This window comes from Carcharodon carcharias, chromosome 13 (genome assembly GCF_017639515.1).
Source record: "Carcharodon carcharias isolate sCarCar2 chromosome 13, sCarCar2.pri, whole genome shotgun sequence".
Classification (NCBI taxonomy): domain Eukaryota; kingdom Metazoa; phylum Chordata; class Chondrichthyes; order Lamniformes; family Lamnidae; genus Carcharodon; species Carcharodon carcharias.
In genome coordinates, this window is record NC_054479.1 from 19,640,691 (window position 1) to 19,657,734 (window position 17,044).

The window sequence follows — 17,044 nt, forward strand, 5'->3', positions numbered from 1 at the left end:
ATAGGGCAAGATAGGTAATTTCAGATGTTCATTGAATCATTGAGGAATGATTTCATTGTGTGTGCCTTCATCAAATGTGAAGGCTGTATCTCAGTATTAATGAGGCATGCAATATTTTATCTCAAATCAATCATATGATATAGTGCTTCATTAAATTTGCTGTATTACAACTTTGAGTGACCCACTTAATCTTCGACTAACCAGTAAACATCACAAACCAGCTCATAGGCTTGGACTACCCAGGAGCAATACCACAATGATTAACTGATTGTTGTAATTTTCTGTGCTGCCAGACTCTTATGGCTGCACATTTTCACATTGGTGCACCTTGTGTTAACATTTTGCACATAAAATTATTTTGTAGCTGGATCAATTGGTATAGAGTCAACTTAGTTGGTGGGCTTTCATCTCTGGGTTTGGAAGTGTGTTTTTAAGCATACTCCAGGACATGAGCTTACAATGTAGATGGATGTGCAGGACAGTACTGAAAGGTTGTTGCATTGGTAAAAGGTGAGATATTTAAGCAAGATTCTGTCTGTCTGTTCAGGTCTGTCTACTCTGGTAAGAAGATGGTAGAATCCGGATTCTGGAATATTGAGATCTAATTAGAATCAAAAAAGCCCTTCAGTTAACCTATTGTAAGCATAAACGCATGAAAAATGTTTGGAAATTCTATATTTAATAGCCAAGGGAGACATGTTCAAATAGGCCACAATGTGGCTGCAGTTTCAATAAGTATCCTTTGCTGGAGCTCCTGTAACTTACAGAAACATCACTAAAACTTTGGAGGTCATTTCCCACCTTGTAATTTACTAAAAAGTGCTTTTACTCTTCAATTTCCATTTATCTTTTTGTAACCTCTGCTCTTTTTTCCTCCCCCTCCTTCCACACTGTTCTATCACATTTGTTCTTGAGGTCTTCACTTGCTTTACATTATTATCATTACTCCTGACTTAATTCTGTGCCATCCATGTCACAAACTTAAACAGAGATTACTTGCCTGCAGCAGTCGGGCATCAGTTAGACCCACCATGTTAGACTTCAAAGTTCGCTAAAATTTCTAATTGTTTCCAGGAAAATTAGCCAGTTTTATAAAGCTGTTTTTTCATTTTTAATTTAAATTTTATTCTATATTTGGTATACTCTTTATTATTTAAGTCTTCCAGAGGGTTAGAGACCAACCAGGATGTGAGTTTATGAGCATTACAGTACCTTGCTGCTGACCCACACAGTGCTGAAACCAGATTTAATGCCAATCTCGATGTGCCTGTCACTGATATTGGCTATGTCTAATGTTGTGTCATGACCCACCACTGTACAGGATATAATCCAGCCACATGACATTATTGTGACAACCATCCAGTGCTGAGTTGGATGTTACTCAGCTATGTCAAGTGATTACTGTGACACTGACCCAGACAGATCTTGTTGTTGCACTGATGAGTTCAGTTTGTAGGGCAGAAGAAACCTGATGTTTTAGATGCGTTTTTTTTTTGAGTGGGCGAATGGAATAATGAATGTTGAGTCTGATTTTAAAATCAAAGTATTCACGCAATTATAATAGGAAGTTTGATTATCAGTGTGAGCTGTGGTGTATCCTGTAACATATGACCATTTTAAGCTGAATCTTTTAAAGAATAATGGGGCTTAAATAAGATTTAATGTATGAGAATGTAATGCTGACCTGTATTGTTTAAATTTGCCAAACTCTGTAGAGACTTGTACTCTGCACAGCATTCAAGCCCTTTTTTTTTGAAAAGGAAAATTCACACAACAGTGCTTTTTATTTCTTCTGAAAACTTAAATCTGCAAATGATGCTGTTTTTATACTTTATTGTATAACCTTGTTGTAACCTTTTCAGTTTGTTAGTAAGATAGCGTAGGAAAACTGACACAACCCCTTCCCTAACTTAAGCACACAAAATGTGACTTTAGCATTCACACATTGAAAGGAGGGTTCAGATGGGGGAATTATGGTTTAAATAGTTAATGTCTATTTCTGACTATGGGCAGAATTCTTCCGTCGGCAAAACATAAAATGACGCGGGGTGACATCATTTACGTTTTCAGGTCGGCGGGCGTGCAGCCAACTCAGCTGCGTGCCTGCCAGCCTCTCAACGGCCTACTAATGGACCTGCCCATCCAACTTTAACATTGGCGGGCAGACCAGGAACCCAGGCGGGCTTGTGAAAAAACATGAAACCTCATCCATTGGTGGGATGAGGGTTTTTAAATTTTAATGGAAAGTTGCAATAAAAGTTATGGACATGTCCCAGCTCATGACAGGGACAAGAGGGGACATGGCAGGGAAAACTTTTAAACTCCTTTATTAAAAGTTTCAAAACGGAACCGATCTCCGAGTCGGAATTTAGACTCAGGGAGATCTGTGCGTTCTTTTGCGCACATGCGCGAAAGAGTGCACTCCCGGCTGAGGGAATTCCACCCCCCTCCCCTCCCAGCCCGCACAGGGAGCGCATAGCACTACCTGGCAGATGTCACGCTGAGTGGGCTTTAATTGGCCCGCCAACATAAAATGGCGGCGCGCCATTGGGAGCCCACCCGCTGCCCCACTCCTGCTCTCTCCCCCCCCCCCCCCCCATTGTGAGGGGGTGTGGATTTTGCCCTATGTTTCTATTGTTTCTGTTTTCTTCCTTTAATTCCATTCCCTTGTTAAGTAAAGTGGTCCTGGGATGTGGTGTTCTTTCAGTGGGTCCTGTACACTGGTCTTTTGTGTCTTCCTATTGTCACTTCAAATCACATCCACAATTCCCATAGCTAATGTGGGAAGGTTATTTAGTTTTAGTCTTAACTGGGCACAGAATGGCAGGTCATGAGACCCAGAAACATCAGGATCTCTGTTCTCTGGCCTATTAAGAATACACTTAATGGAAGCTTGTACCTGCCACCAAGGACACTTTCAACAATGTTAAACTGTCTTTAAACTTTGGTTCCAAATCATAAGTACTTGGTTGCTTAGAAGGGGAACAAAGTCATAATAGCACTTTTTTAAAATTTAGAATATAATTTTCCTGTTAGAACAAAAATCTGCATTTCTGCAGGTTGCAGAATAGAACAAAAAGTAACATTGGGAATGTGACTGAGGGTTATGGTAGGGGATTGAGGGGCAAGGCACCATTTTTCGGGGAGTTGTCTAGCTGTGTAGATGAGGGTAGTGCAGTTGATGTAGTCTAAATGGACTTATGTAAGGCTTTTAACAAGGTCCCGCATGGGAGAATGCTGAAGAAGATAAGAGCCTGTGGAATCCAGGGCAATTTGACAGATTGGATCCAAAATTTGCTTAGTGGCAGGAGGCAGAGTGTGATGATTGAAGGTTATTTTTGCCATTGGAAGCCTGTGACGAGTGGTGTACCACAGGAACCCTTGCTGTTTGTGGTGTACATTAATGATTTAGACATGAATATAGGAAGCATGATCAGTAAGTTTGCAGATGACATGAAAATTGGTGGTGTCGTAAATAGTGAGGAGGAAAGCCTTAGATTACAGGACGATATAGATGGGCTGGTAAGATGGGCAGAGCAGTGGCAAATGGAATTTAATCCTGAGGTGATGCATTTTGGGAGGACTAACACAGCAAGGGAATACACAATGAATGGTAGGACCCTAGGAAGTACAGAGGATCAGGGGGACAGAAGGTGATTGGTTGTTGAGTATTTTTTCTTTTCTAAGCTAGGGAATTTTAATCAGGCTAAGTATAACATTAATTGAAATAATAAAAATAATAACAATATGAGCACAAGCAGGACGACTTCTTCTGTTCTCTGTCCGAAAGAAGGTCTGACCCACAGCACCATGACCTCCACTTCAGGGCAAGGAGGCAGGTCTTGTATCCATCTCAGCCAGAATGGGGATTGAATCCAGGACCTTGGTGTACATGTCCATAGATCCCTGAAGGCAGCAGACAGGTAGATAAGGTGGTTAGGAAGGCATTTGGGATACTTGCCCTATTAGCTGAGGCATAGAAAATAAGAGCAGGGAGGTTATGTTGGTGCTATATAAAATGCTAGTTAGGCCACAGCTGGAGTACTATGTGCAGTTCTGGTTGCCACATTACAGGGAGAATGTGATTGCGCTGGAGAGGGTGCAGAGGAGATTCACCAGGATGTTGCCTGGGCTGGAGCGAATTAACTATGAAGAGAGAATGGATAGGCTAGGATTGTTTTCCTTTAGCATGGAGAAGACTGAGGAGGGGACCTGATATAGGTATACAAAACTGTGAGGGGCATAGATAGGATAGATAGGAAGAAACTTTTTCCCTTCACAGAGGTGTCAATAGCCAGGGGGCTAGATTTAAGGTAAGGGGCAGGAGGTTTAGAAGGGATTTGAGGAAACATTTTTTCACCAGGATGGTTAAAATCCAGAATGCATTACTTGAGGGGGGTGGTAGAGGTAGGAACCCTCACAACATTTAAGTAGTCTTTAGATGAGCATTTGAAACACCATAGCATACAGGGCTGTGAGCCAAGTGCTGGAAAATGGGATTAGCATAGATAGTTGCTTGATGGCCAGCACGGACATGAGCCGAAGGGCCTGTTTCTGTGCTGTATAACTCTGATTGTCAACAACCTGCATCATTTGTTAATTGTATTTAATATGGAAAAACATCCTACGGCACTCCAGAGGTGCAACAAAAAAAATGGACTCTGAACCAAAGATTTTGGAATGGGTGACCAAAAGCTTTTAAGGGGTGGCTTTTAAGGAGGAGAGGAGGTGGAGTTCAGGAAGCATATTCCAGACCCTGGTACCAATGCCACTCTTGACTCTGGCCTCAATTTCAGTGTCAAAGAAAGCAATGAAGAGACAGATGGGGTATTCCATGGAAGGATTTAAACATTCATGATAAGAATTCTAAATTTCAGAATCACAGAATCTTAACGGCACAGAAGTACACCATTCAGCCCATCATGTCTACACCGGCTCTCCAGATGAGCATTATGACCTAGTGCCATTGCCCTGCCTTTTCCCCGTACCCAGACACATTGTTTCTATTCAAATAATCATCTAATGCCCTCTTGAATGCCTCGATTGAACCTGCCTCCACCACACTTCCAGGCAGCGCATTCCAGACCCGAACCACTCGTGTGAAAATGTTTTTTCTCATGTCACATTTGCACATTTGAGGCATTTGGGGATCTGGAGCTAATTTGAGTCAGTGTTGACAGAAGTCATGGACCAGTGGGACTCTGTACAAGAAAGGCTACAGGAAGCCGAGTTTTGGTTGAGGGAGAAGGAGTGGTGGTGTGCGTGTGTGCGTCTATATATTTGTTCCGGATCTGGTTTCACTGCCTATGGAATCTAAATGCCAAAATTTGGGGGGAGGTGGTGGCGTAGTGGTATTGTCACTGGACTGGTAATCCAGAGACCCAAGGTAGTGCTCTGGTGACCCGGATTCAAATCCTACCAGATGGTGGAATTTGAATTCAATTTTTTAAAATCTGGAATTAAAAGCCTAATGGTGAACATGAAACCATTGTCGATTGTCGTTAAAAACTCATCTGGTTCACTACTGTCCTTTAGGGAAGGAAATCTGCTGTCCTTACCTGTTCTGGCCTACATGTGACTCCAGATTCACAGTAATGTGGTTGACTCTTAAATGCCCTCTGAACAAGGGCAATTAGGGACGAACAGTAAATGCTGGCTTAGCCAGCGACACCGACATCCCATGAACGAATAAAAAATGTAAAGACTTAACTAAAGGAAGAACTTGTTGTGAGGAATTAAGTTCACATCTACCAAATACCCCTCTCTCAAACAGTGTGTTGATAAGCCAGCCACCTGTGAGCTTCAAGTACATCTGTCCCAGTCTTAAGTATGAGAATTTAATTAGGTTTTAAGATGGTCATCTCAAATACTTGAAATTTTCTGTTGCTTAGTATGTTTCTAAACCAGATGTCTGAATGATTTTCATTGCATTTTGGCCTCCAGCTATCATAATTACATTCAAATTCACCCTTAAATGTGCATTCATGTGTGTGCATTTTTAACTGAATTGGCGGATAATGCTGGAGGCAGCTTGTGGCTGTGTTCGATTATGTGGTAGGCAGATTGTGGAGGAGCCATTTGTCTGGTATACAGATAGCAACTTGTATTTACATAGGGCCTTTTTAATGTCATAAAACAACCTTGGGCATTTCATAGGAGCATTAGAAAACAAAATATGATGGGCATATTTACTGTTCAGTTCTCTGATAGGTGGAGTGTGGGGGAGCCATTTTTCCAGCTGGTGTACAGATAACAATTTATATTTATATAGAGCTTTTCAATGTAATGAAACACATATAACTTTCATAGGAGCATTAGAAAACAAAATATGATTGGCAGTTACTGTTGAGGTTATTGTGTTTTTTTTTGTCTGTCATGCATTTCTAAAGGCAAATTTTCCCTTTGGCTGTTTTTTTAAAAATTTCCAATTCAGGTCACTGCATTGTAGTTGAGCACATAGAAACTCATGGAAAATTCTATCACTGCAGGTACTGCAATAATTCCTATTGAATGCAGAGAAGAAATGCTGCATCTAAGCCATTCTGACCAGGGAATGACCTAGTCTCATTTGTGAATTTGTTTCTGAATATTTTTTTTTTATTATTAACCAGATTTTTTTGTTTTAATGTGTTTTAGCTTAAATATTCAGTGACAGTACAAAGTTCTTCTTTGATTCACTCTCAATAAAAGATGCAAAGGATCATGATACAAGCTGTGATGTGCTCAGTGATCAAGTAGTATCTGAAACTGTAAAGTTCCTGTGTGTGATTTCTAAGTGCTGTTCTGAACTTTGAGCATGTGTTTTCATTTGCTGGTTTTACTCTTTACTCTTAAATTTTTGCACTCTTTAAAATATTTGAAGTGTGCTTTTCTATTTTAAATTATACTGCTGGATTTTGTGACTTCCATTACAGCTTGATGATTATTTTTTTTTCTTTTTTTTTCCTTTAATGCCACCATTACAGCTGCCACATTTTATCAGGGCGGGCTCGCAACACATTGTAGAAGAAAAATGGCTACAAGATTCATCTGGACCTGGATTGTAACATCAGCAACTAATGGCGTTCTTACTGAAAAAATGCTTCCTTTTCAATTATTGAATTATAACACTGCTGTGTATCTGCAATAGTCACCTCACTGTCTGCATTGATTGCATGCATCACATTCAGGGTAGGCTACTTTACATCTGTCTCCTACAACCAACTCTATGTTACTGTACAATGAAGCACAGAGTGTTGTCTCTGGATGCAGACAGCGAGGTCACAATTGCAATTATTGGATTACACATATGTGCAAATTCTAGTTACATTTCCAGAAAGAAAGAAAATTAAGTTTAAGTCAGTAGTTATAAGAAGTCCATTCCCTGATGCTGACTGTAACAGCACCTTTGGTATGCATTACAGAGTCTTTGCCAGGCCTCAGGGATTGGGTTCTCATTAAGTTGCTTATTGTATTGGAAAATATTTCTGTTTCTCATCTAGAATTCTTTTCGATGCTCAAAAACTAAGGGAGCCTAGGTTAAAAGTGAGTCTTTATGCTACCATTTGGAAAATGGGAAGGGTGAATATTTAAGTATGTTATACATTCACCTGCATAAAGTAACAAACTGGTAATTGTTCCATGGCCAGTTTTTATGACTCTTGATTGGAAAGATGAAATGACCAACTGTTGCAAAATATTTCTAAAATGTAAAGTACCAGACAGAATGAGAGGAGAAGCAGGAACTATTTTTTTCTAAATTTTGTTCCATCTGATACTTAATCCTTTGAGTTCGGAGTGGCATTCTCAATTTCAAAATGTGCAGTTTTTGTCTACTTTGGCACATGCAAGAAGCATTAAATTTGTAGGATTCTCCACTATTTCAAATGAATTGACCAACAAGAGGAGTGGAGAACAATAGGCAGAATCCGAGAGTACAGATGTGCTAAATCACTCTTCCCAAATAACTAATGGATTTAACCTAAAAAAGCAATGCAGAAAAAAATTGACTATACAAAGGTTATCTAAATCATGACTCATAAATGGAAGGGAGAAGGATAGAATATAAATGGAATATTAATAATCAAGAAGTCTTAATATTTTTAGTCAGTATTCAGACCAACAGATTAAAAGTCACCAGGAGTAGGATAATGATAGAGTTTGGAGTAAGATCAAGGAGCGTTACATTGGTAGGCCAAAGGTGGGTCAGAATCATGCTTGAGCAGAGCTGGCAAAGTGGCCATAAAAACTTCAGTTGGCTAACTTAACATTGAGAAGACCACACATTCAGTACTATATATAGCAAAATAGTTTGGAGAAGGTGCAAGTAGATCACTGCCTTATGTGGAAAGTGTTTTTGGTGACCAAGCGAGGGAAGAAGCACATGGAGAAGTGTTGATTCAACATTGTAAAAGTGAAAGGACTTCAGAAAGCACAGCTGATAGTGAGTGGAGGGGTCTAATGAAGAAGGGTGTCATAGAAGCTGGAGTCACTTCGCAAAGTTAAGGAGAAGACATGATGGACTTGGTGCTGGGAGTAACATTGTTGCAAATTACTTGAGGCAGATGCAAAGACCAGAAACCCTGTTAGAAAAGGAATGAAGATGGGGGTGGTGGCAGATATAATCCTCGATCACAGCTGAGGGGAAAACACCAGTAGAGGAGAAAAGGACATGCAGAAACTCTGAGGTATGAGTACCTCTGAGCAGATAAAGCAGGAGAAAATGAATTAAAGGGATGGTCTTTGATCCCTTTGCCTTTCTCAATTTCAGCGCTTCAGAGCAATGTCGGTAGATGTCACTTCTAGGTCCCTGGGATACTAGGCTGTTTCAGATTGGGGTCTAATGCAAACTTACAAGAAGGTTTGATTTTTGCACCTTGAACTCTTCACCGAAAATACCATTCTACCATTCGTAACTGTCGAAACCTGAAATTAAGATCCAACTTTAATACCTCGGCACACAGATGCTACTGAGCTGTAGGAAACAGTTAAATTGGCAGCAGAATCATTTGGCATCCCATTTTTTTCTTAAAGTACAACTTCATCACCTTTCCTCAGTTTATCCTTTACCACAGGCAGGACAAACCCACTAGATATGAGGACGCAGTGGTGTACAGTTGGGTAGGAAGAAGCTCCTGGCAGTTGACTCTGGAACCCAATGTAGTCTTATGGATTCAGGACAAATATGAACAGAGAAACTGTATGATAATTATCACCCTCCTTCAAGTGATGAATCAGCACTCCTCATTTTTGGATGGATGATATCAAGTTGTACAATCCCTACAACCTGCAGTCCAAAACTAAAATCCCTGAAGAACTTGTTTGGGAGCTCTTACTTGCTGATACTTGTGCCCCTGTTGTCCATACAGAAGAGGACTGCTTGTCACTGTTGACCATTTCTCAAGGATGTAAGAAATTTGGTCTCATTATCTGCCTGAAGAAGATGAAAATATTATACCAACCTGCCCCTGGAAAACCTTGTGTGCCATCCAATATTATAGCATCCAATTTTAGTATCATCAATTTGCACACAGTGACTGCAGTGGATAGGTTCTCTGCCTTTCTAGGAAGCGCCAGGTCAAGTGATGTGCTCCTTGATGAGGTGAAATACAGATAGTTTAAAGCCAGTATTGCTTTTGAAGGCTCTAAGGTTACTGAATAAAATGCACATTAAACTGACAACCAAACCTAAGGCCTACAAAGGCAGTGGTTCTGACATCTTTGTATGTGTGCAATAGCTGGACCATTTACGATTGTCATGAGAAAACTCGATCACTTCTGCCTAGTTTGCCTCAGAAAGATCATGAAAATTTGATGGTGGCACTAGATTCCAGATACTGAGATCTTCAGAAGAACAAGTATGCCAGGCATTGAGAGAATGATAATAAAGTCAAAGCTAAGATGGGCTGGCCAGCTTGTTTGATTGATTTGATACCAGACTAACCAAAAAGGTGAGTTGAATCTTGTTAAAATGCTGTTGTCAGTTCACACGATTTTCTAAAGACCAACCCCCACTCCCCCCAAAAAATGTGGCATCTCAACTACAATGTGGGAGCACAATACTTGTGACAGGAAAATATGGCAAAAGATGGCATTTAAAAAATGTTTGAATAAGTCATATCCAGTTAACCAAAGGGAACCTATGAAAGATCAGTCTTTTGGTCAATCTAGCATCTTATATCCTATGTGGACTTTCCAGTCATGAGAGCGCACAGCCTATATTGAACTGGAAACTAATCATAGACTGTCATCAACAACAATAGACAAGCCATCAACACTATTGTATTCAACACCATTTGGACAAAGTACTGAGGGTGGCAAGTGCATGCAGTATAATCTAGGGATGCTGGGAGAGTTGGGGACCCACTTCAATGACAATCACCAAGTGGCTCGATAGTATCACCGCTAAGTGAAGTGGCCAAATTCTTAAGGATATAGCTGCCAGACTTTATTTCCAGTATGTGATGAGAAAACCAACACAAAGGAATAACCTTTTTGAAATCTTGCTCACCAGTCTGCCTCTTGCAGATGCGTATGTGCATAACAGCATTGGTAAGAGTGACCACCACACCGTCCTCATGGAAACCAAATCCTGTTTTTGCACGTTGGATACCCTCCATCATTTAATGTGTCATTACTGTACTGAGTAGGACATATTAAGAACTGATCTAGCAGCTCAATATTTGAACATAGCAACATAATAGTACACCACCACAATGTGTAACTTCATGGCCTGGCATATCTCTCACTCCTCCTTCACCATGAAACCAAATTCCAATGCTAGTTCAAGGAGGAATGCAGAAGAGCATGCAAGAAGAGCACCTGGTGTTCCTGAAAATAAAGTGCCAACCTAGTGAAACTACAACACAGCACTGCATTTGTGCTAAACAGCGAAAGCAGCATACCATGGACAGAGCTTACCATGGACAGAGCTTACCATGGACAGAGCTAAGTAAACCCACAAATACCAGATCGGGTCACAGCTCTGAAACCCTGCCACATCCAGCCATGAATGATGAACAGTTAAGCAATTAATGGTACAGGAGGTTCCATGAACATCCTCATCCTTAATAATGGCAGAGCCCAACATGCAAGTGCAAAAAAAAGACATTTGCAACCACCTTGAGCCAAAAATGCTGAATGAATTATCCTCTTCTGCCATCTCCTGTGGACCTCACCATCATGTATACCAGTTGTCAGTCAATTTGATTCACTCAGTGGCTCCAAAAAACAGGCAATACAATGGGCATAACATCCTGCCTGAGGTGCTGAAGGCCTGTGCTCCTGAAATAGCCATGCCCTTAGCTAAGCTGTTCTAGTTAAGGCACTGACATCTACCGTACAGTACAAAATTGCCTGGGCACGTCCTGTTCACAAACAGCAGGTCAGATCCACCCTAATCAAATTATCGCCCCATCAGCATTTTCCTGATCATCTGCAAAATGAAGGAAGGAGTCATCAACAGTGCTAACAAATGTCACTTAGTCATTAAAAACTGCTTACTGATTCTCAGTTTGGGTTCCAATAGGAACATTTGGCTTCAGACCTCATTGCATTTCAAAAATCTCATTGCAGCCTTGGTAAAGACATGAACACATGATTTGAATTCTGGAGGTGAGATGTCCATGACAGCAAGGGAGTGTTAGACAGTGTGGCACCAATAAGAATGAGGGAAGACTCTCCACTGACAGAATGATACCTGGCAGATAGGAAGTTGGTTGTGGTTGCCCAGGACATTGTTGTAGAAGTTCCTCAGCGTGCACACTAGGGCTGGAATGTTCCAGCCCTGCCCCCCCTCCCCCAGGGTAAGGCCGGCGAGCCATTGAAATCTCCATTCACATCGGTGGGACAGGAAGATCCTGCTGGCGTGAGGGGTTGGAAAATTCCAGCCTGGGTCTAGCTATCTTCAGTTGCTTCATCAGTGGCTATCCCTCCATCATTAGTTTGGAATTGGGGCTGTTTGATGCTTGCATAGTGTTCCACTCCATTCATAATTCACCAGGTAATGGAGCAGCCCATGCAGCAAGATCTGGACAACAAACAGGTTTAGGCTCATTGGTGGCAAGTAAGATTTGCTCCACAAAAATGGCAGACAATGACGATCTCCAAGAGAGAGCCTAACCACTTCTCTTTGAGATTCAAAGGTGTTAACATCGCTAAGTCTCCCACCATCAACATCATGGGGGTTACTATTGGCCAGAAACTCAACTGGACCAGCCAAATAAATGCTGTGACTACTAGGACAGATCGGACGTTGGGTATTTTATGACAAATGGTTCATCTCATGACTCCATAAAGCCCCTCCATCACCCAGAAGGCACAAGTCTGAAGTATGATGGAATACTCTCCACTTGCTTGAATATGTGCAGTTTCAAAAAACACTCAAAACTCAAATCATAAAGGACAAAGCCATTTGCTTGATTACCGCTTTATGCTCTAGACTAACTGTTCACTGCTGGTGTACCTTGACTATCTACAAGATGCAATGCAGCAACCCGCCATGACTTCTTCACAGCACCTCCTAAGCCTGCACCTTCCACCGCCTAAAAGGGTAAGGAAGGCTGATGCACGACTACGCATGACAAAAGATTATCCCCTCCAAGTTATATAAATAGTGACTTGAATGCGTATCTCCATTCCTTCATCGTTGCTGAGTCAAAATCCTGGAACTCTCTTCTTAACAGCATTATGGGAGCTCTAGCATCCCACAGTTGTGGCTTAGGAAGAAAGTCCGTCCTCCTGAAGGCAAGAAGGGATGACCAATAAATGTTGGCCTTGTGAGCAATGTCCACAATGTGAGAAGTAATTTATAAAAAAATCTTGAGGTAGAAACTCTGTCCTGGCTGAATTTTCACACCATGTTGAAGCATATAAGGAAGGAGCCTAATCTTGTGTAGAGCAAACCCGTTGATGTTTAATGCACCATGAATTGGAGTTCTGCATTATTTTAAGTCTTCACTAATTGGTGGTAACTATTCCAGGATATTTCAGTTTGCTGTCTGGGCCCTTCCTCCACTTTTTTGATGGTTGTATTTTATAGTGTACAAGAAAAATGGCATTGTGATTTGGTGGACTTTTTGCAGTAATGAATGAATATTTCATGTCCTAAAGGAACCAAGTTTTGATGATCTGATTGGCCTGAACCTACAATGGAATTGGACCAATTCAGAAGGATTATTCTCAAGCGGCCATGATGCCATGACCTGGACTCTGAAATTTCTATTTAGGGGTTGGATATATGGCCATTTTCCTACATCTTTTCAGTGTCTATAAACCTCCCTATCCACTCAACTTGGGCGTGAATGAATTGTGTAGCATAGAAACACCCATTAGATATTTCAAAAACCTTTCCTAAGTCCTTCCCTATCCCAGCTTTTTGGGGTGAATGTAAGAGAGAAATTGAATATTTTTATTTGGAGACTATATTGCTTACAATGCTTTCCCTATATAACATTTTGATGGAGAACTGCTACTACAGTCCTCAAATGGTTAATTAGGTTCAACTATTGATTTTCATCTATCAACAAGGTTTCGTATTGGAACTTCAAACTGACTTTGTGTCAGTTAAAGTCACAAGTATTAATCTTGCAAACTGCCTTCTGTACTTCCTCGTTAATGGTCCTTTCTTTGCTGCTATGCAGGTGTCGGCGTGGCGACGGTTGTGATTTCATTCATGCTCTGTACTTATTACAATGTTATTATCGCCTGGGCTCTATACTACCTGTTCAACTCACTTCAATCATCGCTTCCCTGGCAAAGCTGCAACAACACATGGAACGTTGTGGAAAACTGCTCTGATGGATTTCCTGGGAACACCTCTCACCTTCGATCTGCCAGTCAACAATTTTTTGAGTGAGTACAGCAAGGAAAGGAAATTGTCCCTGATGGTCTGGATTACAGACAATTTCAATAAGTAATAGTATATAGGCCATGTGTGATAAATATCTGTTCAGATATTTTTTTTTCTGCTCAGACATTTTCCATGTTTTTTTTCTGCCCATACCACCCAACGTCACCCCACCCCTCCCCTACCCCTGCAACCAAGGCCAGTCCTTTCAATGTAAAGGCCAGCATTCCTTTAGCCTTTCTGATTATTTTCTGTACCTGTACATGACACTTTAATGATCGATGTACATGGTCCATCAAGTCTCTTTGGATCTAAACTGTTTCTCATATTTCAGCATTTGGAAAGTACTCTGTCCATCCTTTTTAGGTCCAAAGTAGACAGCCTCCCATTTGCCTACATTCAAATCAATTTGGCACAGTGTAACCCATTGCCCGTTTGTTGAATCTATTAATATCTCTTGGTAACATTACGCTTCCATTTACACTGTTTACAGTGGTACCCATCTTTCTGTCATTGGCAAACTTGGATGTATGGCTCTGTATCTCGTCATCAGAGTCATCAATAAATACAGTGAATAGTTGAAGCCCCAACACCGATCCTCGCAGGACACAACTAGTTACATCCTGCCAATTAGAGTACCTACACGTTATCCCCAATCTCTGTCTCCTGCTACTCAGACACTCTACTAACCAGATCAGTAGTTTGCCTTCAATTTCATGAGCTTCAATTTTAGCTAACAGTCTTTTATGATGGACTTTATCAAGTGCCTTTTGGAAGTCCACATAAATAACACCCATATTCCCCTGTGCGCTACTTTAGTCACTTCTTCAAAACTATTCAATTAAGTTCAGGAATGAACTACCCTTTACAAATTCAAATAGGCTTTTACCGATCAGCTGAATTTTTCTAAAGTGTTCACTCTATCCATAATTATAGATTCTAATAATTTCCTGACAACAAGAGTTGGGCTAACTGGTTTATAATTCCCTGGTTTCTTTCTGTCACCTTTCTTAAATGGAAGGTGAGTTCACTATTGAACTTCCTAGTAGTTATAGAGCATTGTATGCTCAAGGTTTGCAAGGTCTTCAGTTATGAAGCCAAAAACCAAAACTGGAAAGTTGCTTGACAATACGGAGAACGTTTCTCTCAGTCCCAGGCTTAATACAGTCCAAATCCAGGAAGACCAGTGGATTTCATGAGGATAGTCCACAGTAAGTGAACATTTGAAAATTTGAGACTGGATTCCCTGTTCTCTAAGATTATTGCTAGAGCACCAGTACTAGTGGAGGCTTACGTACTTATACAAGAATGCAAGAGTCAATGCACTGTACTTAGCATTTTTCATTAATCCAAAAAAATCCTTCTAGGATAGCAGCAACAATAGCTTCTCCTGCCTCCAAAATGTCCCAGACCATTTGGTTGAATTTCAAATGCTGTGTGACTCTTGAAAGAAAGATTTGCATTTAAATAGTGCCTTTCACGACATCATTATGTCCCAAAGTGTTTTACGGCCAATTGATTACTTTTGAAGTCTCATCACTGTTGCAGTGTAGGAAACACTTAGCTATCCCATGGGTCCAGAGTTGGATATTAAAAACATTAAACTGTTATTTTACAATTCTTTTTATATTAATTAATATGCCAACGGTGTGCAGCAGGCAATAACTATTATACATCATAAATCCAATTTGCTGTTACCGGCAGCAAGACCCAGTAGCCAATTTACATGCAGGAAGCTCCTGCAAACCGCAATTTAATAACAACAAAATAACATATATTTTACTGATATCAAGGGATAAGTATTGGCCAGGACACTGGGAGAATTATCCTGCTCTTCTTCGACATAGTGACATGAGGTTTTTTATGCCCACCTGAGGGTGCAAACAGGGCCTTGGTTTAACGGTTCATCCAAAAGACAGCTTCTTCGATATTGCACTCCTTAAGTCAGCTTAAAATTTTCTGCTCAAGTTTCTGCCATTGAACTTGAATACCCAACGTTTTGACTCAAAACTAGGAGTACCAAATGTTTGCTGAACTACAGATATTGTGTTAGGCTATAGAAGATGGGTGATTTGTTTGTTAGCATCCTGGTGCAATTTGTCCAGGTCTTGCTGCCGGTAACAGCAAATTGGATTTGTGATGTATAATAGTTATTGCCTGTTGTACACCGTTGGCATATTAATTAATATAAAAAAGAATTGTAAAATAACAGTTTAATGTTTTTAATATCCAACTCTGGACCCATGGGATAGCTAAGCTTTCCTGTGACATGTACTGCAGAGATTCTTGTTTTGAACATGTCCCTTTTCTAGATTCCCCCCCATGCCACTTCCCATCCTCAGCCAGGCAGGTGGGAAAGCACCAGCTTATCCATGATGAGTTGCTTTAACATTGCACATCACGCTGCATGTGGGAGTAACCCAATATGACTCTTCAATTATTTTACTCCTAAAGGTTTGAAATAGAAAGAGTGTGAATGCAAGTATAACCCTGCCATTCTGTCGCTGTGACTGAAATTGGTAATTCATGGTAGATCATGGGCAGAGAGCCATTTCCAGATGACCACTGTCTGCCCACACACAAGTACAAAACCATTGCCAAAATGAGAAATAAATGTTATAGAACTAAGAAGTCTTCAATTTAAAGGAAAAGCCTGGACATTCACTCCTTTTTGTACAGTTACAGGTTGTTGCAGATGAGTAGTGGGATTGAAGAGATCGGCAGCATACGCTGGGATTTGTTTGGTCTACTCCTGTTGGCTTGGATCATTGTATATTTCTGTATATTCAAAGGAGTGAAATCGACTGGAAAGGTAAGTAGCAGAAGATATCCCCAGTAATAGTGCCAACCTCCTTAACTCCAGATACGAGACTGTCCTGTTATGTTTACTTTTGACCAAGTGGCTTAACCAAACTTTCCACTCTATTTTCCCACTATATAAATGTTGGGATGAGCAGTGTAGTAGTGTACCTGAGGTAGATAGTACTTTAAGGAAGCCATTTTCTTTGCTGTGACTGAAGATTGGTTTTACTTTAGTTGAATATCAGTTGTTATCTGTTCGGTGCTCTAGAAATTCTGTTAAGACTTTTACTACAAACTTAGCCAGCTCTGTGGACTTTGGATACAGATTGCCCACAGGTAATAATTCTATTTGTATTTTATGAAGAGATGGCAGAGGGTAGATTAGAAAAACTTAAGAGGGGGATTCAAGAAGAAATT

At 40.6% G+C, this 17,044-nt stretch overlaps 1 protein-coding gene across 1 annotated transcript in view; it reads left to right on the forward strand.

Annotated features, from left to right (window-relative positions):
* The window catches only part of LOC121285648 (sodium- and chloride-dependent GABA transporter 1-like), a 74,477-nt gene that overhangs the window by 38,322 nt on the left and 19,111 nt on the right, over positions 1-17,044 (forward strand). Inside the window, exons 3-4 of the mRNA XM_041202306.1 lie at positions 13,620-13,830; positions 16,505-16,637. Coding sequence (XP_041058240.1) covers positions 13,620-13,830; positions 16,505-16,637 — 344 coding nt within the window. The remainder of the gene's footprint in view (positions 1-13,619; positions 13,831-16,504; positions 16,638-17,044) is intronic.